At 39.9% G+C, this 24,197-nt stretch overlaps 1 protein-coding gene across 1 annotated transcript in view; it reads left to right on the top strand.

Moving 5' to 3' along the window:
- The first annotated feature begins 7,279 nt into the window (after positions 1–7,279).
- LOC143034544 (uncharacterized) overlaps positions 7,280–24,197 on the top strand; it is a 52,568-nt gene continuing 35,650 nt past the window's right edge. The window contains exons 1-7 of the mRNA XM_076200750.1: positions 7,280–7,362; positions 12,769–12,811; positions 12,911–12,991; positions 13,097–13,158; positions 17,182–17,335; positions 20,716–20,862; positions 22,851–22,955. Coding sequence (XP_076056865.1) covers positions 12,941–12,991; positions 13,097–13,158; positions 17,182–17,335; positions 20,716–20,862; positions 22,851–22,955 — 519 coding nt within the window. The 5' untranslated portion in view covers positions 7,280–7,362; positions 12,769–12,811; positions 12,911–12,940. The remainder of the gene's footprint in view (positions 7,363–12,768; positions 12,812–12,910; positions 12,992–13,096; positions 13,159–17,181; positions 17,336–20,715; positions 20,863–22,850; positions 22,956–24,197) is intronic.

Here is a 24,197-nt window from a genome sequence, read left to right as displayed (position 1 = left end):
TAAAGGTATCAGACTACACAATTGAGTCTGAACCCCTTGTTAGTGCAAACAAAAGCAATGTAGAGCCTGCAATTGCGTCATTAGCTCAAAGGTTCTCTAATTTCTCCTGTTGGAGGAGACTTGTAAGAGCGGTAGCTCTCCTTAAGCATATAGCCCGTTCTTTCAAACAAGGTAACAAGTGTTGTTCAGGTTGGCATATGTGCAACAAACATAAGTCACCCGATCAACTAGAAGATGCAGCTGATTTCATTGTTCAGACATACCAAAAGGATTATTTCTCATCTGCCATGACTAAATTGCAAGGTGAAGTTTGTTTATCTCCTTCTAGTCCCATTGCATCTCTGTCTCCTTATTTAGACCAGAAGGGCCTACTTCGTGTAGGAGGCAGGTTGAGTCAAGGCAGTGATGTACTTGGTATGCTTGCAAGGCCTATTATTATTCCAAAGGAATCCCACTTGGGCTTGTTGTTGATCCGTCACTACCATGAGACAGTGCACCACCAAGGGAGAGTGATTACAGAAGGAGCCGTCCGTACAGGTGGTTTCTGGATTTTGGGAGGGAAACGTACCATTTCTAAGGTCATTTCCAAATGCGTCACCTGTAAAAGGGTAAGAGGTAAGGTGTGTGTTCAGAAGATGGGAGACTTACCCGTCGATAGACTTACTCCCAATCCGCCATTTTCCTATGTAGGAGTTGACCTTTTTGGCCCCTGGCATATAAAAACTCGGCGCACTAGAAGTTCCTTCCTCGAAAGTAAAAGATGGGGCGTTCTGTTCACCTGTCTTGTTTCCAGAGCTATCCACATAGAGACTGTAGAAGAATTGAGTACTTCTTCCTTCATTAATGCCTTAAAGAGATTCATCTGTATTCGTGGCCCAGTTAAGATGATGCGTTCTGACAGAGGCACGAACTTTGTAGGTGCTGTCAAAGCACTGAACTTGCTTGCCATTACCGATGAAGGTGGTGATGTCAATAGTTTCTTGTCAAGTCAAGGTTGCACTTGGTTGTTTAACCCTCCTCATGCTTCTCACATGGGTGGAGCATGGGAGCGTATGGTGGGGATAGTCCGCAACATCATGAATGTGATACTGACTAACCATCACCCCAAGGCATTAACACATGAGGTGTTAGTAACCTTCTTTGCAGAAGTATGTAAGATCGTGAATTCCAGACCTTTAGTTCCTGTTTCCTCGGACCCTAGTAGTCCTTTCATTTTGTCTCCGTCCATCCTTCTCACTCAGAAAACTGATATTCCTGTAACTCTTCCTGAAGAGATAGATATTAAGGCAGTATACAAATCTCAATGGAAGCATGTCCATCACCTTGCTGAGGAATTCTGGAAGAGATGGAAGAAAGAGTATCTTTCCTCTTTGCAACCCAGAAGAAAGTGGGTCAATTCCTCTCCAAATGTAAAGGTGGATGATGTAGTGTTGGTAAAAAATCAAGAGTGTCCCCAAGGACAGTGGCCCTTGGGTATTGTAAACAAAGTATTCCCTGGCAAGGATGATTTAGTCAGGAAGGTCCAAGTAAGAGTTGTGGTAAACAACAAAGCCCATGAATATGTAAGACCCATTTCTGAGCTTGTGTTGCTAGGTCAATAGATTTGGTAATTTTCCCCTAGAAAATTAGGAAGGGAGTGTGCCGTTACAAGAGGTAACGGGGCTTTTTTATACGTCCGTGTATCCCCATGTTTACATACCTTTTTGTCGTAAGGCTCGTTTCCCCTCGGAAGAGGTTTCAAGTTTGTTTTTTCAAATGCTGTAATTTAAGTATGTTGCGAGCAGAAGCTTAGTCTGATTAAGAATACTATCGTTGTAAGTTGTCTGCAAGATGTGCTGCAAGATAGCATCTCATTATTTGTACAATGTTCACTTTAAGAATTAGACTTAAGAAGGTGTGTAAGAACCTGTTGCGGTGGTGTGATGTCACGTCACGCCTCCAGCCAGTGTGGTTTGAAACGCCTTCAGTTGTATACCCGCTCCCTTCGCGGCCTACTCGGTGAGTTTTGAGCCGAATTTAGTTTTAGATCTGGTATATTGTTTCTTGTATGTCATAATGAATTTAGCCTTAAGCTGCTCGTATTTCATGTTCAGATTATTTGTAATTCTGTATAAAAGCTGTTAGTAACGAGCGTTGCTCTGGATTGTTTACAGTTTTTCATCTACTACTACTACTTCTACTCTTCCTCCCAATTACTGTCTGCTGTCATGGTTTCAATGGCAGCATCTGTTGTGTGAAGATGAGAAAGTCGTGTTTTCTATTGCCAATAAACGTTAGCGACGAGTACTCCGTGGATCCTTAACCCCGCGTTGTTTACGTTACGTAATCCAGAAAAGAGGGCACTCGTTACGCTAACCCCCTATGCGTAGCAGAGTAATCTGTGAAGCCACACATATATATATATATATATATATATGTGTATATATATATATGTATATATGTATATACATATATATATATATATGTATATATGTATATACATATATATATACACATATATATATACACATATATATACATACATATATATATATATATATATATATATATATACACACATACAAGATAACATAACATTCTCGTCTATATAAGGAGGTTTTCTAATATACTGTATAGAGGTGTTGGTTCTGAGTACTGTAGTCACCCATTTATTTTGTCATTTTCTATGGTGCGTTTAGCATGTGAGAAGAGAACGTGGCTGGTAATGCCTACTAATTATCTTAGCTCATCTGCTGTACTTATGATCGATATATTTTCCACTCCCCGCGCAGGGGAGGATGTACTAATAGGCGTGGTAGGCCATTGACTTTAGGTTCACGCATAACTGGAGCCCACTGAAATTAATTTGTTAAACAAAATACTGATGCCATGTTTCTATACATTTGGTGTACCACAAGGTTCAATTCTGGGACCGCTTCTGTTCATGGTCTATATCAACGTCATGCCAGGTGGGGTGAACTGTAAGTTACTGCTCTATGCAGATGACTCCGCACTAATTGTCTCAGGTAGGGACCCAGTTGAAGTAGAGGAGGCCCTGAGTGTTGAACTGTCATCAGTCCATGACTGATTCATAGATAACAAACTGCCACACCTTGTTAAAACGGAAAGTATTGCCTTCGCATCAAAACCCAACCTCAGGAAACACCGCGGTGTACAGGTCAGATGTAGGGGTAATATCTTGGAGTCAAAACAAGAGGTAACTTATCTTGAAATACCCTTAGATCAGTCCCTCTCAGGGAATGCCGTAACGAATAAGATTGTATCCAAGTGAGTGATCACATAAAGTAAAGTTTTTTGTACAGAAAAGCCAGAAATTTTGATATGGAAACAAAGAAGCTTCTGGTCTCAGCCCTGATACAGCATCACTTTGATTACGCTTGTAGCTCTTGGCACAGTAGTCTGAGCAGAAAAAAAACCAGTCTCGGCTACAGGTTGCACAAAATAAGATCATTAGATTAGTGCTAAATTTACCTCAACGTAGTCATATTGGTATAGAAGAATTTAATGTAGAATGAATGTTACCTGTAAAATATGATTTCCAGCAGTTGAAACTAAACCATATTTACAATGTCGTTCATAATTCTTTTGCTTCATATGCGAGCTGTAATTTTACGTTATCTGCAGAGAACCGATCCCGGAACAGTCAAGGTTACAAAAGCCACTCCACGCCCTCCTGTGAGAGGATCCACAGAGCTGTCAGAGTAGCAAAACGAGCTCGCTAGGGAAGGGGTGAGGTGTTAGACCTTATGGCCCCAAGAACCCTAACCGTGCCTCGTCGCAGTCAGCTTTCCTGGCGGTGAGGTAGAAGAGTTGGAAACACCTATTGTCAGACGCAGTTTCCTCCTGAGGGCGCTAGCGGTGGTTTATGCTTTTACTTCCGTGCTCCTGAGCATTCTAATAATGTCTCCTACCTTCTTAGAGTTAGGAAGCGCCATGGTAGGAGACATTATTAGAATGCTCTGGAGCACGGAAGTAAAAGCAGCCGTAACATCGGGAACGAAGATCGGTGACATAATAAAAAGCGGGACTAAGATGAGGGGGAGAAAAGACAGCGTCGTATATAAGATCCCATGCACATCATGCGATAAAGCATACTATGGAGAGACTAAGAGGGGGCTTGACACTAGAATCAGGGAGCATAAGGCCGACCTCCGTCACCATAGACTCACCAACGCAATGGTGGTGCATGTTGACGAATCTGGGCACCTCCCACAATGGAACCGAGCCGAGATTCTACACGAAGGTATGGATAAGAAGACCAGAAAATCTATAGAAGCTGCTTACATCACCACTCGTCCGAATATCAACAATAAGGCTGGGAGCTTCACCTGGGCCAAATCCTCAGCGAATATAGCGCTTCGTGATTGGCTGTCTCAGCGGGCCAATCAGAACACAGCGTTATACGCTCGCACACCCCCTTGAGCCGTAAGGCGTGTTTATAAACTCTGTATGTATCTAGTATGCTCATTCCTTTGAGAAAGTCGATAGACGAAACGTCAGGAATAAAAGCTTCACCTCCAGTCCATGTTTCCTTTACCGTGTCTATACAACTTGTTCACATGGATTTTTTCTGCTGAAAGTGTTAGATGATTAGACGAAGGCTATTGACTAGGGAGGGTGTATAGATGTGATATATCTAGATTTTTGCAAAGCATTTGATACAGTTCCCTATCAAAGGTTAATCACAAACCTTAGGAGCTATGGGATAACAGGAAATCTGCTAAACTGGATCAGTACATTTTTAACAGGAAGAAAGCAGAGAGTAGTTGTGAATGATGCAATGTCTCCATGGTCAAAAGTACTGAGTCGGGTACCTCAAGGAAGTGTGCTGGGACCGGTGCTATTTGTGACTTTCATCAATGATCTTCCAGACACAGTCCAGTGAGAAGCATACTTGTTTGCAGATGACACAAAATTATATAGAAAAATCAGAGAAGCAGGAGATTCTGAAATATTCCAGAGATTTAATGCACTGCATGACTGGTAGAACAAATGGTTATTAACTTTTCATCTTGATATATGTAAATGCATGGCGATCCAAGGAAGAACACAAAGAAGAAGAAATGAAGAGGAGAACTGTATATTGCAGAAGACCGAGACGGAAAAAGATCTAGGTGTGATCATAGATAGCAGACTAAGATTTGAAAAACACGCCCAGGCTAAAGTAACGCAAGCCAATCAGACTATTGGGATTAAGGAGGACATTTCAGACCATGGAATCAAACATCTTTAAGTGGCTTTTTAAAGCTATGGTTAGAACACACCTTGAATATGCACACAATGTGTGGAGTCCTTGGAGGATAAAAGATATCACAGCAATAGAGAATGCACAGAGGCAAGCTACAGAGATGATTCCTGGGATGAAGGCTCTCTCATATGAGGAAAGGCTTAGGAGATTGGACCTGCCCGCTTTGAAGTACAGAATGCTTAGGGCAGATATGATTGGAGTGTATAAGACTATGCATAATTACTACGATCAAGACACTGCACCAACGTTGTTAGAATATGAAGGTATCACCAGGCCCCATGGTCTGAAGCTTTACAAGATTAGGGCAGAAGGAAAATGAGACAGCGGCAGTTCTCTCTAAGAATTATCGGCACTTGGAATAGCCTGCCAATAATGAATGACCCTAGTGTGCACTCTTTCGAAAATCGCTTAGACAAATACTGGAGAAATCAGGAAGTGAAATTTAATTACGATGCCGACCACAACACACAACCAGTTGATTTTGAAGTTGATACGGAAGATCTGGACATAAGAGGTCTAATGCACCTGTGTCCAGTACATATATAAGATTAAGATTAGGATTAGGATTTGAAACCTTTGTTTCGCTTCAACTGTTTCCTTTACCTTGTGTAATATATTGAACTCTGTATTATATATTATTTTTTTCCTTGTAAATTTAAGAAACTGTCTTTGCAAGGGCGTACGAATATCAACTTTATTTTACTCCCCATTACTGCTATGATGCACTTTCCAGCCCCTACACATTTGTCCTTTTCTCTTTCTCTCTCTCTATATAGATATATATTCTTTGTGAGTGGCACATCAGCAGTGTACGACTTCCGTGAACCCCTACTGTACAGGCACGGGCCTGGGGAACCCCACCAGGTAATCCCAGCAGGAAAATTGGTGGAAATGCGTGCGTGGGTGTGTGGCGGACCTCATCGGATAATATTCATCGAAAAATATACCAAGGCCAGCTGTTGATAATAATCAAACATTCATTTTTATAATGTTTGATGACTGTAGTGCAGTGGTTCCCAACCTTTTCTGGTTTGAGGCACCTTTGCCAAGCCTTTCAGAAGTCCCCGGCACCCTTACTAGAAAATCTAAATTCTAGTTTGTCAGTATTTTGTTGATTCAACATCGGCGTAACAAAATTTTGTCCGTGGATAATATGAAAATACGCATCTTTACACTCATACTGCTTCAATAAACAAAAATGGATGACAGAGTCGGTAATGTGAAAATTATTTTTGCCATGAAATTTGGCGGCACCCTCAGTCGATCTCACGGCACTCTTTAATTAGTGCCGCGGCACACCGCTTGGGAACCAGTGCTGTAATGGATAACCTGAAGCAATTGTGCGAGTATTTCATTTTGTATTAAGCTGGATTATGGGGAGCAGTTAAATAGGTATCATTGCGTGTTCATATGTTCACCAAGGGATGCTAGTTTTTAGAACGGGGTGACCAACTCCAGTTTTCTTTAAAATCAGTACACTCTTGGTTCCACCTATTTTCATTTCTCTCTTTTCTGGGAGATTTTTAGAAATATTTTGTCAGTTCCAATGTGATGGAGTTAGAACATAAAGAATAATAGGGATGTAAATTCCTTTCGTCCATCTCTGTCATGTCCTTAAAACTCGACCATTCATTTATATTAACGCTGAGTACGCACATAAAAGGCACTATTATACTGTTTGCACTACAGGTGACGAGTCATGATGTAATTGTAACCAAAGCCTTCTCAAGCAGTAACTCGACGTTACAATGAAACCAAAGGATGTTGAACATACCGCTTCCAGGAAAGAAGTTGCACATGCATCACAACAAATGATTTCACCATGCCAAGTGTTGAGGAATAGTATCACAATCAATATAAAATTTAGGAGTTTGCGTATTTCAGATGAAATGTGGAAAGTTCTGCTTTTGATTTGCGATAGTGCTAAAAATAATAATTTAATATAACGTAGGAGAAAACCTTATTCTCAATAAGAAATTGTCGGCGCGACAGCGACGCCAACACAAAGAAATAGTGATCACTGCATAGTCACTTAGTGTAGTTGACGTTTGTGAGTCGGGTGGAGTTATCGTTTTTCGTCTGGATAACTTTTACAAGTCTTGTAACGGTAGAAAGTAAGCACTTATAATGATAACTTCATTAATGTTTTACAACAAATAGTGTGAAAGCAGCTCCCTTGTGCAGAAAATTGCTTTAACGTGTAAGATTTTACATTTGTTCATGACCGATCTCATCTTGCAGACTGTGCAGGAGACAAGTAGCCTACTGGAACATGAATCCTACAACCTTAACCTAATAGTTAAACTTGTGTGGTGGTTACTATTTTTTCATTGGGATCATATTTTATATACTGACTTTCCCTAAATGTATCTAGACGTTATACAAAAGACTGGTGCTTGGTACTTCGATGACAGTATTGGGTAGAGTACTCTACTTCTACGACTTTTGATGACATCTATTGCCTCTTGATTCTAAGCTTGACCAATTTCATGTTTCCTTTCGTTGGGTCGTCGTTTCTTTCCAGTTGAAGATTGACCTCTGCATCATACTTAATGTTCATTAATTTATATATTTCAATCATGTCAGCACCAATATTTGTCAATATTTTATTGTTGGTATTTCCAAGACTTGCAAACATTCCGGGTAACTTGGATTTCTTAGACCAGGGATCAATTTTGAAGCTCGTCTGAGGATAGTCTCTACCGATCTTATGTCTTTGATATAATAGTAAGGAGCCTATACTGACTGAACATGTTCCACTTGTGGCATGACCTTAGCCTTGAACTTGAAGGTAGGAATTAATGTCATATTACAAAAATGTTCTTATGATTCCCATGATTCGATTTGCCTTGTCAACTTTTTGTATATGAAATGCATATGCAAAAGTTAAGTGATGATCAGTTGAAATCACCAGATCTTTTTCACAGTTAACAACCTCAGTTTATTTTGGTACTGTTAAGGAAGTGCACTCCTATCAATACAAAATTAAATGCTAATTTGGTAAATTAAAACGTCAATGAAATGTTTTTCTTTGTGGAAATCGATAACAAAAACACTTGCCAAATGCAAGTGCACTTCCGAAGAGCTGCGATGATAGGTTCAAGACACCATGGTTGCGTCATCTGTCCAGTTCTGTGTCAGTTTGACTATGGCAATGGCTACCTTGTGCAGACCAAAGTGATATATCAGTATGATATATTGAATATTGATTTTGTAAATCTTGGCAGAAGAAAAAATATATAAGCAAGCCAAGTTCAATCGTATGCCAAAACTGGCCATCACTACCCCAGAGGACCTAACCTGTGCATTTAGTAATGTGGTACCTATAAGTACCACATTACTAAATGCACAATAGGTTAGGTTAGAACAGAATAAACATGGTGTCTGGGAGAACTTGTGGTATAATTTTAGTTGTGCACACCTACGCGATATAGCATTAGAAAATTAAATAATAATTTTGTAAATTATAATACATGAACGTAATATGCGACTTTCTTGGCGGAAAAAAACAAACTTGCTACAAGTAAATTTACTAACGAACGAAGCCGCAAGGATACAGCACGGACACTATGCCAGTCCAGTCACTATCAGACGAAGGTTTTCACATTGAGGACCGGGTGTTCTCCAACTCTAGGTGATCTTAATAAGCGCTGTTACAAAGACCATAGGGCTTCCTTGGATTTCATAAGAGCACACGGGGTTCTGCCGTCGTCTGTTAATTCCCCGAGGTACAATATTAACAGGCCGTCAGCATTTGTGACGACGACGACGACCCGGATGATCTTTAGAATTTGAGGTTGTGCACACCTACGCGATATAACAATGTAAAATAAATGAATAATTTTGTAAATTACAATAGATCAACGTAATATGTGATTTTCTTGGCGGAAATGAATAACAAAAAAAAGTTGCTAAAAACCTATTTTCTAACGAACGAAGTCGCGTCGATTGAATGATGTGCCATGTTTGTTTTGATAGGAACCGAGGTCAAGGGAATAAAAGGCTAATAAATTAGTCTACCCTAACTTAATCATCAATTTCATAAATTATAATTGATCAACGCAATTGCGATTTTCTTGGCGGAAATCAATAACAAAAAAGTTGCTAAAACCTATTTTCTAACGATGTCGCGGCGGTTGAATGATACGGAATGTTTGATAGATGCCGAGGTCGAATAAATAAAAGGATGATCTGCCGTCGTCTGTTAATTGCCCGAGGTACAATATTAACAGGCCGTCAGCATTCGTGACGACGGCGACGACCCGTATGATCTTTAGAATTTGAGGTTGTGCACACCTACGCGATATAACAATGTAAAATAAATGAATAATTTTGTAAATTACAATAGATCAACGTAATATGTGATTTTCTTGGCGGAAATGACTAACAAAAAAAGTTGCTAAAAACCTATTTTCTAACGAACGAAGTCGCGTCGATTGAATGATGTGCCATGTTTGTTTTGATAGGAACCGAGGTCAAGGGAATAAAAGGCTAATAAATTAGTCTACCCTAACTTAATCATCAATTTCATAAATTATAATTGATCAACGTAATTGCGATTTTCTTGGCGGAAATCAATAACAAAAAAGTTGCTAAAACCTATTTTCTAACGATGTCGCGGCGGTTGAATGATACGGAATGTTTGATAGATGCCGAGGTCGAATAAATAAAAGGATGATTAATTAGCCTATTCTAACCTAACCTATGTAAAAACCAATGTTTAGTGATTCGATACCTCAAATTCTAAAGACCGTCTGGGTCGTCGTCGTCGTCACGGGTGCTGACGGCCTGATCATTATTGTACCTCGGACAATTAACAGACGACAGCAGAACCTCGTATTCTCTCATAAAGTACAAGGAAGCCCTATTGTCTTTGTAACAGCACTTATTAACGTCACCTGGAGTAGGAGAACAATGTGAAAGCCATCGTCTGATAGTGACTGGACTGGCATGGCGTCCGTCCGTATCCTAGCGGCTTCGTTCGTTAATAAATTTACTTGTAGCAAGGTGTTTTGTTTTTTATTTCCGCCAAGAAAATAGCATATTACGTTCATGCATTATAATTTACAAGATTAATATTTAATTTTCGAATGCTATATCGCGTACGTGTACACAACTAAAATAATACCCATAATTCTTCCCTCAATTCTTAAGATCCTAGGATGGGCACAATCTGGATCAGGGACTTCTCAATATTAACCCCATCTCAGAACTTTGTAGATCAGGGATAGATTCCAATCTCTTGGTCACTAATGAGTAAGCACTTTTATCAAACAAGGTCATCATATTAAAACAACAGGGCAGGACTCACAGTAATTGATTTAAACTGGATAAATTTAGATTTAAGAAGGAAATAGGCAAGAATTGGTTTACTAATAGGGTGGTTGATGAATGGAATAGACTTAGTAACCATGTAGTAAGCACTGAAACTATCAGTTGTTTTAAGAAACAATTAGACAACTTTATGGATGGGGATGACAGGTGGTGATGGATATGGAGCTGCCTAGTGTAGGCCTTATGGTCTCTTGCAGTCTCCTTCATTCTTATGTTCTTATGATTCTCTCATAAAAACATTAAAAGAATAATGGAAAGAATTTTATCCTTGTCACCATCAGCTGTGTCATATTTGTGTACAGTACATTTACACTTGTTCTTAGATGTGCAATACCTGTTGTTGTCTTCAGTTTTTGTTTAACAGACTGCCAGTAAATTTTAGATTTTTATTTGGACTGGCTACTTCTTGTTCACATTTTTTTTTTTCAACTTGTCATTTTCCTTACTTTCTTCCTATGCCTTGTGTATATTCTGTATTTTTGCGAATCTTTAGTTTCTATGTACTTCTGCCAACTGCAGTGTATATTCCTTATTTTGTTTTCAGATCCATTGGATTCCTAGACTTCCTTGTTATTGAGAGTTGTTGCATTTTTTATGGGTACATTTTCACTCACTAATTAATTTATTTTCTTCTTGAAGTTGTTCCATTTCTCAATTCCGTTTAAGGTTCCTGTTGAACTTTTCCATTTCTGTATCATTTACTTTTCATGTGTATAATCTCCTTTGTCATAGAGGAGTATTTTTCTTTGTGTTAATCTCCTTGATATATGCATTGTATAGGAATTTTATCCCTCCATATTCACTTTTCTCTAGGGGTGAAGAAACATTTATTTTATCAATCTTACCCTCTTTATTAGTCATAACTAAATGTAATTTGTTGGGCAGTCACTTCCTCTGGCCCTGGTAGGTACAGTGACATGTTGATACTAGTGCACATCTGATTTTCCAGAAAAAAATTCTTCACTGCATTCATTGTGATGTCTTCTAATGCTCCCAGTCAGTTTTAGGGTAGTTGAAATCACATGAGGAGATGGAGAGGGGTGGTCACCAATTTAATGAAGCTGCCTTGTTGTGGATGTGCTGTGTATTGAAACACTGCTTCTGACCCAGGGCAGTGGACAAGATGCAGGGATGACTCGTCATACAGGAGGTGCCAAGATAAGAGGGAGGGTAGAGGGGAGTGGAGTAGGTAGGGGATGGAATGGGTGGGAGTGGTTTCTATGCCTTTGGTTTTTGGCTACCTCCCACATAAGGGGGAAAGAGCCTTTGGTATATGTATGTATGAAATCACATGTGACCATTATGTGTGAATACTTGTGATCATATACCAAGTGTATTAATTTGTAGAGATCTATTATACCCTCTTCACAATGTAGGCTACAATAAATATAGATATAGCATATGACAATCACATCCCCTTTATCTAATCACCTTAACCTACACAGATTCAGAGATTTTATCTAAATATGACTTCTCTTACACATAAATCAGCTTTCAAATGCATTACAATTTCTCTGCCACCTTCATTTGTAATATTTTATTATTATATCCATTAACTTTCAGTTCTATCTCTGTTGTGACTAAAATTTTATACAATTTATTATATCATTAAGAAACACATTTTGATTAAAGCAGTTGCAAAGTAAACATGAGGTGAACAGGATTTGTATGTTCTTGGATTGTCACATACATATACAGTATGTGTGTGTGTGTATTTACCTATTTGTAGGACTAATTGGGCAGGACAAACTCATCACCTAATTAGGCATTACCAATGAAATGTAAACAAAGATTTAGGGGTATATCTGTTTTGGCTGTCAGGCCCTGCATTACTTTTGACCCAAGTAGTGGTCAGGAGACAGGGAGGGTCCTTCATCCACATAGAGGTAAGGTAATAGGGGAAAACAAATTGGTGTGAGATGGATGGCCACCTCCCTTGTAAGAGAGAGAAGTACTTTTGATGTGTACAGTAGATACGTATTATCATTGCCATTAGTGCCACTGTTATTATTTGCGATATAAACATATATATGATAAGTTAAAGTAAACCTACTAAGATTAAATGTTAAAACAGACAAGTCATAGAGGTAAGCATAAAAGCATCAATAGGTGCAGTCAGTTTTGGAAAATTAACCTAGTAAGGTATTATTAGTATTAATATTATTATGAATTTACATTTCTTACAGGACAATTACATCATTGAAGAGGCATTTAAGATGGATCATAGAGGTAAGCATAAAAGCATCAATAGGTGCAGTCAGTTTTGGAAAATTAACCTAGTAAGGTATTATTAGTATTAATATTATTATGAATTTACATTTCTTACAGGACAATTACATCATTGAAGAGGCATTTAAGATGGATCATTGCTTCTCTTGGATTTTGTTGACGACCTACACATTATACTCGGTGAGTTTTGTTTTGACAGCCAGGAATATGCTTGTGTGTAGAAATTAGATTTTTACATTTAAATGTTATGATAATTAATGTATTTATTCTTTTCTTTTTTTATAGGGTCTGAGTGTAGGATCCATCTTATGGACCTATTATGGAATTTCATCTTTAATTAGCTCAGAGTAAGATGTTTTGCAATATTATTTTGGTACTACATACATACATACATACATATACCAAAGGCTTTTTCCCCCTTACATGGGGAGTAGCCAAAAAGAAAAAGGCATAGAAACCACTCCCACCCATTCCATTTCCTATATATTCCACTCCCCTCCACCCTCCTCCCTCCCTCTTATCTTGGCACCTCCTGGATGACGGGTCATCCCTGCATCCTGTCCATTGCTCTGGGTCAGAAGCAGTGTTGCAAGACACAGCACATCCACAGCAAGGCTGCTTCATAAATTCGGCGACCCCCCCTCTCTGTTCCCTCATGCAGAATAGGAGATATTCTTAAATAAGGATGTTTGGATTTGGTAGAGGTATGCAGAGCATGTATCTCTTAAATGACAGTGTTTCATTTGTTTTGCTCTATTTGGAAAGTTGAATTTCTAATCTTTGTCCATGTTCATTTACATACACTTTCATCTCTCTTTTTTCTGTTCTGTTCAATTCCATGACCTTTGCAGTCCCTAGCTTCTTCCTTTTCTTATTATCATTCTTTTATTTTGATTTTTCTGTAATTGTATTTACCAATTCCATCATTCTCTCTCCATCTGCACCTTTTAACTTTATTTCTCTACTTGATTTGCCTCCTCTTCCCCTCTTAATTTCCTTCCAAAACATCTTTTTATTATTTTCAGAATTTTTTCATACTTGCCCCATTTCACATCTCTCCTTTTTACCTCTTTTATCTTGTGCTTTACTTCTCTTTTCTTTGTACCTCTCATATGATTCTTTTGTCCTATTTTGCAACCAATCTGTGAGTTTTCATTTCTTCTACAACATTCTTTGCTTCATCATCCCACCACTCACTACCCTTCCTTCTATTTCCTCTCATCCTCCTTGTTTCGCACACCAACTTTGCACACCTTGCGACTCCCTCCTTGAAACATCCCTATTCCTCCACTCCTAGTTCTACTCTATCGGTCATTCCCTGCCACTCTTCTCTCAGCTTCTTTTACTCTCCTTTTCTTCTCATTTAAACAGTTTACTCTAAGCACCTCCCTACCTTCTGTCCTTTTCCTTTCTTCATCTATCATCCACTCTTAACTTACCTTCCACCAAAAAATTATCTTATGTTCCCCCCACTCTCCTCCCTAATAACATATACATCCAATAATCATCATATAAACACCATAGCTATTGATGATTATTTGTTAAAAAATAAATATAGCAAAAATATCTTCCAATAAAATAGGAAAAATATTTAAGAAACATAATTATATATATATATATATATATATATATATATATATATATATATATATATATATATATATATATATATATATATATATATAATGGATAATAATGGAAGACATGGCAGTAAGAGTAAGATGGGCAGAGTATTTTAGGGATTTGCCAAATGTGTAGGAGGATAGGGAGGGAAAGGCAGTTGCAGTGGGAACCACTAAGAAAATGACAGTGATGAATGAGGAAAAAAGGGAAGAAGTAAGAAAAGAGGAGGTGAAAACTATTGAACTGATGAGAGCAGGGGCACCTAGGTTAGATGTGTGTCATCTGGAGTGTCTAAAAAAGTGAGGTACAGGGATAAACTGGTTGGTGTTTTTTAATGTTTGTCTAAAAGAGGGTAGAGTGCCAGAGGACTGGAAGAGTGCCTGTATAGTTCCACTTTACAAGGGAAATGGGGCAAGTGTGAGTGTAGTAGTTTCAGAGGGATCAGTTTGTTGAGTGTAGTTGGGAAGGCTTATGGGAGGATCTTGATTGAGAGGATTAGGAGAGGAACAGAGGAAGTAATTGGTGAAGAACAGTGTGGGTTTAGGACAGGAAGGAGTTGTGTGGATCAGATTTTTGTGGTAAGGCAGATATATGAGAAAGCTTTAGGAAAAGGTGAGGATGTTATTTGGGCCTTTTTCTTTTGAAAAGGCCTATGACATGGTAGACAGGAAGGCACTGCGGGAGGTATTGTAGATATATGGGATAGGAGGAAAGCTGTTAAGAACAGTCAGAAGTTTGTATGAGAGTAGTAGAGCCTGTATTAGAATAAAAGATGGATACTGCATTGACAGAAGAGATCTCCTGATTAAAGATTGGAGGGACCTAAGAGGTCATGGGAGCAGATTAAGGATGTGAGGAAATACAGTTTTCCATACTTGGAATACCTTAAGAAATGATATAGCCTAAGCTCAAACAATACAAGAGTTCAAATCTAAAAATAATAATTGGAAATGAATTATATAAAGTTGGAATTACATGAAATTGAGGCTAGGGATGATAAAAAATAAGAATATGAGATGGGATCCAATAAACGTTCTCCTTTCCCGTATACTACAATTAGGTAAATACAGTCTCTGGTAAATCGGATATCAAATTACAGTAGATATATAGATTTAATATTTATTTTATCAGAGGAGATTCTATGAAGGAGTGATCATGCCAACAGCACTGTATGGGACAGAAACATGGAACATAAGAGGAAGAGAGAAGGAGTTTGAATGTGTCTGAGATGAGGTGTCTGAGAAGTATGATGGGGGTTAACTAGGCTGGATAGAGTGAGAAATGAGGAGGTGAGGAGAACAGGTGTGGTAAGGGAGTTGGGAGATAGGGTGGATGAAAGAGTATTAGGATGGTTTGGACACATGTAAAGAATGAGTGAAGAAAGACTAGTAAAAGAGGGGAAGCCAGATGTGGAGGGAGTGAACATGAGGGGGCAACCTAGGATGAGATGGATGGATGGGGTGAAAGGGGCTTTGGGGAAGAGGGGAATGTCTGTTGAGGAAGGATGGGAGAGGACAGAAGATAGGGGTGAATGGAGAATGGTGGTATATGAATGATGTGATGCATGAGGTGGAATGGGGGGTGAGGTAGTATGTGTGAGAAAAATTTGACACAGCCCGAAGGGATTTCTCCCCGTCATCTCCTTTTATGCATGAGGGGACGGAGAGGGGGGTTGCTGATTTAATGAAGCAGCCTTGCTGTGGATGTGCTGTGTCTTGCGACACTGCTTCTGACCCAGGGCAGTGGACAAGATGGAGGGATGACCCATCATCAAGGAGGTGCCAAGATAAGAGGGAGGGTAGAGGGTGGAGGGGAGTGGAGTGTATTTGGGATGGAATGGATGGGAATGGTTTTTATGCCTTTGTTTTGTGGTGACCTCCCTTATAAGGGGGAAAAAGCCTTTGGTATATGTATGTATGTATTTTATCAGATTGATGCTCCCCTTTTTGTCTTTCCTCTTCCAATTTTTCTGCTTCCTCCAGTCTCCCCTTCCTTCTCCTCCTGTCTTCTCTTCCTTTCTCTTTTTCCTCCTCCTCCTCCTGCTGTCTCTTCTTCCTTTCGTCTCCTGTTCCTCTTTCTGTCTCCTCTTCTTCCTTCTGTCTCCTCTTCCTCCTTCTGTCTCCTCTTCCTCCTTCTGTCTCCTCTTCCTCCTTCTGTCTCCTCTTCCTCTTTCTGTCTCCTCTTCCTCCTCCTTTTTTGTCCTCCTTTTGCCTCCTCTTCTTCCTCCTCCTTTCTCCTCTCCTCCTTTCTCCTCTCCTCCTTTCTCTTCCTCCTTCTTTATCCCCTTCCTCCTCCTTTCTCCCCTTCCTCCTCCTTTCTCCCCTTCCTCCTCCTTTCTCCCCTTCCTCCTCCTTTCTCCCCTTTCTCCTCCTTTCTCCCCTTCCTCCTCCTTTCTTCCCTTCCTCCTCCTTTCTTCCCTTCCTCCTCCTTTCTCCACTTTCTCCTCCTTTCTCCTCTTCTTCCTCCTTTCTCTTCTTCCACCTTTCCCCTCTTCCTCCTTTCTCCTCTTCCTCCTTTCTCCTCTTCCTCCTCCTTTCTCTTCTTCCTCCTTTCTCCTCTTTCTCCGTTCTCCTCTTCCTCCTTCTCTCTTCTCTTCCTCATTTCTCCTCTTCCTCATCAGTCCTCCTCCTTCTCTGTCCTCTTCCTCCACCTCATGTCAATTCTTCCTCTTCTTCCCCATCTCTTTCTTCAACTTTTCCTACCCTATGTGTGAAGGATTATGTACTTAATATTGGTATGTTAATTAGTATTTCAGATGATACGAATTACCAGTTCAGTGCCGGACCGGAAGGCATCATCAGTTTCCTGCTTGTTCTCGTCTCATGTGGGGCTTCAGCTGTTGTGGCTGCATTGATTACCCTGGTTGGTATCTATTCTAGAAGCATCTTCAATACTACACTGGTAAGTACAGACTCAAATGTTCAACAAATATCTCAGGTGAAAGCATAATTGAAACTAACTGTTTAGGATTATAACACAGGTGAATGAATTAGAATTGAATTATTTGCCTGTAGGAGCTTGTTCAGAAATTTGATGAATTATGATGTGGGGCTGGAGGATCTCTGTGCTAGAGTAGATGGGCCAGTAGATTGAGTAGTAGGGAGAATTCAACTGCCAGGTGAGTAGTATAGTGGAGATATGCTGTTAATATGTTTAGAAACAGAGTTGGTAGTAGAGATAAGTGTAAGTATATATGAGAATTGGTAGTGGAGGGAAAGGGGGTTGATGGAGCATAAATGGGTTATGTAGTTGTACCCAAAGGGAGGATTGGAAGAGTTTTGCACACTGTGTTATCAGGGGACATGGGGGTGGGGGGGAGTGCTGGATAATTTTTGGTTAAAGATAATTTGATAGTGGAGAAAAAATGGAGAAGCTGAGAGAAGTGTGGGAGGTGGTAAGGGGTAAAGGGGAGGAGACGGGAGGGTCCCCATGTAGATTAAAGAATGGGGATAAACCAGCTTAGACTGTCAGGCCCTGCTATGGATATATTTTGTTTTGCTGCATTGCTTCTGACCAGGGCAGTGGACAGGGCATAGAGATGGCCCTTCATCCACAAGAAGCTAAGGTAAAAAAAAAAAAGAATTTGTGGGATGTGTGAATGTCTTGTAAGGATGACTAGATAAAATAATTAAATTGGCCAACGTACCTGCTAATCTGAGCACTCCACATTGAGAAATGGTCGCCCCCAGGTCTACGCCGAAACAACTTCTCCAATTTGACCACCCCTTTCCTCCTCACCTTAAGTCCTACCTCACGGAATGCTGGACTAGCCTTTCTACCAAGGTCTCCCAGGCTTTCGAGAAAGCCAAGAAGTTAGGCTCGCAGCTCCGCCATACGATGTCCGATTCGGTCGCCGAAGATATAAGAGTTGACATCGCTACCTTCAATAACCAACAGAAGAATAGACATCTACGTGAACTGGATAGGCTTTGCGCCGACAGTGTTTGGAAATCCATGGGAAGACCCGAAATCATAATGAATCTTTCCAACAGAGCATTAACCGACACCGAAACCGAAGTACTCAGCCTCGGGCTTAAGTTTGCAACCGGTACCCACAGGAAGAATCAAAACATCGATTTGATCACGAAAAACTACAGATACCAAGACAGTGAATTCATGCAAGGTTACACACAAGGACTACTGACCTTAGCTCTCAACGAACGTCCCAACCCTACAATACCCAGAAGGTACGTTCGAGCTCTAGCAGAGCTAGCCAAGGATTCTTCCATCAGAATCACCACCGCTGACAAGGGAGGTGGAGTAGTGGTGATGGACAATTCAGACTACGAGAGGAAGATGAAATATCTGCTCAGTGATGTTAATACATATCGTGAAGTCTCCCAGGCAGAAGTAGACAACGAGACGAAGAACTTCGCATACAAGGTAAGAAAAATTCTCAAAAGTTCAGTTGCAGGTAAAAAGCTCCTTTACTTATTGCCAAATCTCCCACGCACAGCTACGATGTATGGTCTGCCCAAAACACACAAAGATGATATTCCAATGAGACCTATAACATCAGGGAGTTGGCCAGCCTGGACGTGAAAAGTCTCTTCACATGTGTCCCCTCGGATAAGGTAATACAGCTCCTTAGTGATAGAATCGAGAAGGAGAAAATCGACTTCCCCCTGCCCCCCAACCATTTTGTCGATTTGATCAAACTTTGTGTTGAATTTAATTATTTTAAATTCCAGGACAGTTTCTTCCACCAGAAATTTGGCATGGCCATGGGCTCTCCATTAAGTGCAGTCCTGGCTAATTTATTCATGGAATTTCTAGAAACAGGACCCTTTGCCAACATCGTTCCCGAGCATGTGACCTGGCTGCGATATGTGGACGATATCTTACTCGTCACACCCAGGAAGTACGGTAACCAATTTGAATTCAAAGTGTATAGAAAGCCTACCAACAAAAATGATTTAATTCATTTCTACTCCCACCATGATATAAGGACCAAGAGAGGAGTAGTAATAGGTTTTTTCCTTAGGGCATTTAGGATATGTAGTGCAAAATACTTAGAAGAAGAGTGCAGGTTTATTAAAGAGACCTTTTTAACACTAAAATTTCCAGAGTTTCTTTTAGATAATTGCAAACAGCAGGCCGCTAAGATTCGGGAAAGCCGTAGGCAGCAGGACAGCACAACTAGACGTCTCGTGTTGCCAACCGGCGACGTTGCCACCAACCTGACACGTCTTTTAAGAACCACCAACTTGGAAATAGTGTGTCAGACAAGCAGAACAATAAAAGACATCACGAAGACGGAAACACACAACAACCAGACACCGAGCACTGTTTATCGTATTCCGTGTTCAGGATGTGATAAAGTTTACATCGGAGAAACGTCACGTGACCTGAATACACGAATACGTGAACACCGTTACGACGTCACATGATGTCACCACCAATGCATGTGCTTCCTCCTCCTCCTCCTCCTCCTCTTCCTTCCCCCCCCTTTTTCTCTCCCCGTTCCCTCCTTTCCCCTTATTTAATCTCAAGCATTTGTATCTCAACTTGTACTTGAAAAAGCTGTAATAAGCGAAACGTCGTACAAATAAAGGCTCCGTCCTCATATGGTGTTTATCTAGTCAATCTTGTCGGCAGACTGCCACTTTTAAGCATCTTGTAAGGATACCTCCCATATAAGGGGGAAGAAGCCTTTTCATATAAAGATAGACAAAAAACGTTGAAAGTTGGTAAGGCACCTGGGTTAGATGGGAGTGTCTGACAGGGAGTAATGATTATAGTGGATTGGCATGTGTGATGGATGTGTTCCTTGGAAAGGAAAATGTGCTAGAGGAGTGCTTGTATAGTTGGAAAGGCTTATGGGAGGGTGTTAACTTAGAGAATCAAAACAAGGAATAATTGGGGTAGGAGCAGTGTGGGCTTTTTGGGGTTTTATGAATTTAGAGGTTTGACAAGGTCAACAGGAAGGCACTGCTGGAGATATTGCAGATGTATGGGATAGGGGAAAATTGTCAAAAGTATTTATGCTAGTATTTGAACCTAGGGTTGGGAAATGCTGCATCTCACTGCATTGCGCTTGACTCAAGAAATATGGGAAGGGATTGGAATTACCTGTCATCCATTAAGTGTTAAGATGTAGGGGACAACAATGGGTTTTTGGATGGGTGTAGAGTGGGTGTATGGTTTGACTCAGACACTCCCTTTGTAAGAGGAAAAGTGCTTTCAGTGCATGTATATCTCCTAACTTCTCCTCCTCTTCCTCCCCTCAATTGGGAGAAATGTTGTATTTGTTTGAAGACAAGTTGTTTCACTCTCCACAGGCCATCCATGGAAGCTTATCTTTGGGAATCCTTCATATTGTCATGATCGTGGTATTCCTCCTTCGTCGGTCAGAGCCTTTTGATTTCCCTGGTTTTCTATGGAGTGCTGTGATAAATGGTAGCTTCCTAGGACTGTGTACTCTGCAGGTATGGAATCTTGTTACATTTGAATAAAGGGGTATAGGTTTGCCATTTGCTGTACACAATCTGACATGTTTGAACAGTCATGAGAATGGTTTAACATCCAGTGGTTTAATATAATGTTATAGTTATTTTCAAATATTGAAAGTATATGTAGGTATTGAAGTTGGTGTGCAATATTTATCTGCAAGAAGGTGAATATATGTTTATAGGACCAATTATCTAAATAGGAAAAAAAATAATATAAGCAGCTGTAATAAATGAGGCTGGATGGCTTTAGACATTAATGCTCTTGCATGACTAAACTTGTAGAATTTTATAACATGGTTACCTCAGAATGTGTACCAACACAGCATAGGCTTAGCCACAGATTCAAATTACCCTAGATGCAACCAGCACAGATAAGATGTAGAACACCTCATACTAGTGTCCCACACTATCCCCAGACAGTAGTACAATATCTCTTCTCTAAAGTGACTTATGGTCCCATTTAGTGATTGTTGCTGATTTACTGGAGGCCATGGTTCTTCTGCAGAAGACTTCATGGGTAACAAAATTTGTGCACTTTATGGGGCAGAGATATGGAATTTAAGAGAGGCAGAGAAGAAAAGTTTAGATGTTTGATAGAGGGATAAACAAGGTGGTGAGGAGGAGAGTGGGGATGGAAAAGGAGATGGCAGATAGGGTTGAAGAAACCATATTGGGATGGTTTGAACACATGGAAAGAATGAGTGAAGAACAGTCATCAGGACCTAAATAATTGCCCACCCTCCCCACCATCAGTATTATCAAGAGACCCAAGCACCAGTCATTGACTGCAACCCTGATAGTGGAGATATTACATTCCTAAGGCTACCCAGCCTCACCAGCCGCCAGTGTGAACCACGTTGACATGAAGTGAATCCGGATATGGTCTAGATTCTTGGTAGTAAAATATAACACAAGTCAAAAAGAAAAAAGGGGGGGTACAGTACAGTACTTGACATAGGATTGGTCCGTCAGGGCACTGGAATAATGCGGTGTTGAAAATTAAAAAACCCTTTAGGGGAGTGAATTTTCACCCCATTTGAATGTGCCACCTACCATTGGAGTGCTGTGGACAGAGCTAATCATCCCACCAGAAACCAACATACTCCGTTGTTGTCTTGCCAGTGCAAAGGGGAGGATTTGTGTGTCCCTGCCTCTCAAGCCCCTCTGCCACCTCTTCTAACCCCCACAGTGTTGTGAATATGGGCTCTACTAAAGATTGATCACATAAAACCATTGCCCAGATTATAGCCCTAAAAAATATCCAGTCATACAGTGATGCAAATAGCTGAACAGGTTGACATGTGTTTGTGAAGTTTTAGATGCTAGGTTGCCAAGTCTCACCAGGAGAGTGGCCTCTCTACTCCCAATCAGAAAAGGGGACCTTGGAAAGGCATTGAACTCCAATAAAAAGACCTAAAAAGAGTCTAATCCACGAGTGACTTCAAGGAAAATCAAGGAAGGTAACCTTGGACTGTTTGGCAAGGTGTCAGTCTGAACTGTGAATCATAAGATTGCAGCGATTGGGAACACAAGTCACCGCACTGTCAAGAAGCCTCTCCTCACCCTTAAACAGAGGCACTTTTGCCCAGTATAGCGGTTGGGCTGTAGAGTGACGAGTCCTTTACTGAGTAGCAAATTACTAGAATGGTTGAGAGACTTTTTGAAGGAAAGATACATGAGGGCATAGTAAAGGATGAGATGTCAAGCTGAAGAGCAGTAATTACTGGAGTCCCACAAGGTTGAGTGCTTGCACCAATGAACATTGCTCCTTTCCTGTGTATACTACAGTTATGGAAATACACTTGGTAGTTGCTAAGGAATTATGTCTGGCCACAGACACTTGAGGCAGCAAATATATTTTTTCATGAATTATGACTAGATTCATGTTACTTAAGTTATTTATACATGTTTTTGTGAATCAATGATTTATCATACTAATATCAAGAAATGTGGTTTTCCTGCAGGTAATCCTTGGTATAATGCATCTGAAACGACAGAAGAATATTTGGATAGCTCTTAATTTAAAAGAGTTTTTTTCCCTGAACTCTCTCTTCTTCATAGCAAGAACAGTAAGTAGATGTTGATTGTAATGTCACTTTGTTCATTGTAATTTTATTTACTTTCTTCTTTGTTTTTTGTATAAGAAGGAGGAAAGGGTGATGGATGAGAATGGATACATGCTTTTTAACTTGGGTACCCTTCTTGTAAGGGAGAAAAAGTGGGATAGAAGAAAAACAAGGGGACAACAAAAACTCAAAAAGGACAGTTATAGAGGAGATCTGAAAAAAAAAATCCATCCAGAGTGGTGGATGTCTGGAACAAATTGGATGAAACAATAGTATGTGCAAACACCAAACAAAAAGTTTAAGAACAAACTAGATGTTGTGAGATACAAATACAGGTCACCACCCTTCACTGTCATTTCTTCCCAGCATATTTCTTTACAATTAAAGTCACCCATTATAACTATTCTTTCTCCATCTTCCATTGTCTTATTTAGTGTTATCTTTGTGTCTTCTAACATATTTTTGTGTTCTCTTCCCACGAAGCTGTTTTAGGAGGCACATAATTTACCACAAACTTCCTGCTCTTGTCCCTGTCCTCTATTTCCATCATAATCATTTCTATTCTTTCCATATGTAACATTCCTCACATTTATATCCTTCTTAGTCAGGAACATAACTCCACCACCTTGTTTCACTTCTCTGTTTCTAATCCAATAACTATATATACCTTGTCCTACGCTGTTGGGTGGTAATGGACCTTTCAATTTTGTCTCCACAATTCCCATTATGTCAGGTTCCTTTTCCATCAGGTAATCATTCAGTTCATTCAAGCCTGTTATTAATCCATCTATATTTGTGAAGGACACTTAATTTTCTGTTACCTCCATCCTGTTTTCTGTTTCCCTTCTGTTTTTATCTATGATGAACCATTTCCTCACTTTCATACCCACTGCTCTCCAATAGAATTTCTCTTTGTCTGACTCTATTCTGTTCTTGTTTTTTTTCTTTAGCATCTATTCTTTTTGTTTTATCTTCTCATTCCTCTTTATTCATCTCTTTATCCATACCTTTTTATACTAATCACTTCTGCTAGTTTCCCTATTTTTGATAAGACATTCTATGCTGTCGTTTGTGACCTGAATTTAACCTTAATTGGTCTGGTCTTGTCTATATTGTATTTCTCTAGTCTATATAATTCTTCAATTTCTTTCCCTATTTCCTGTTCACCTTCTTGAAATATTTTTAGTACCTTGTTCACTCTTTCTCATCTCTTACTCTTGTAGTCCTATTTGGATTATGTTTCTA

This window comes from Oratosquilla oratoria, chromosome 17 (assembly GCF_046742065.1).
Source record: "Oratosquilla oratoria isolate Oo_2021 chromosome 17, ASM4674206v1, whole genome shotgun sequence".
Lineage (NCBI taxonomy): Eukaryota > Metazoa > Arthropoda > Malacostraca > Stomatopoda > Squillidae > Oratosquilla > Oratosquilla oratoria.
The sequence above is the reverse complement of the archived record's forward strand: the minus strand, read 5'-3'. Positions and strand labels throughout refer to the sequence as shown.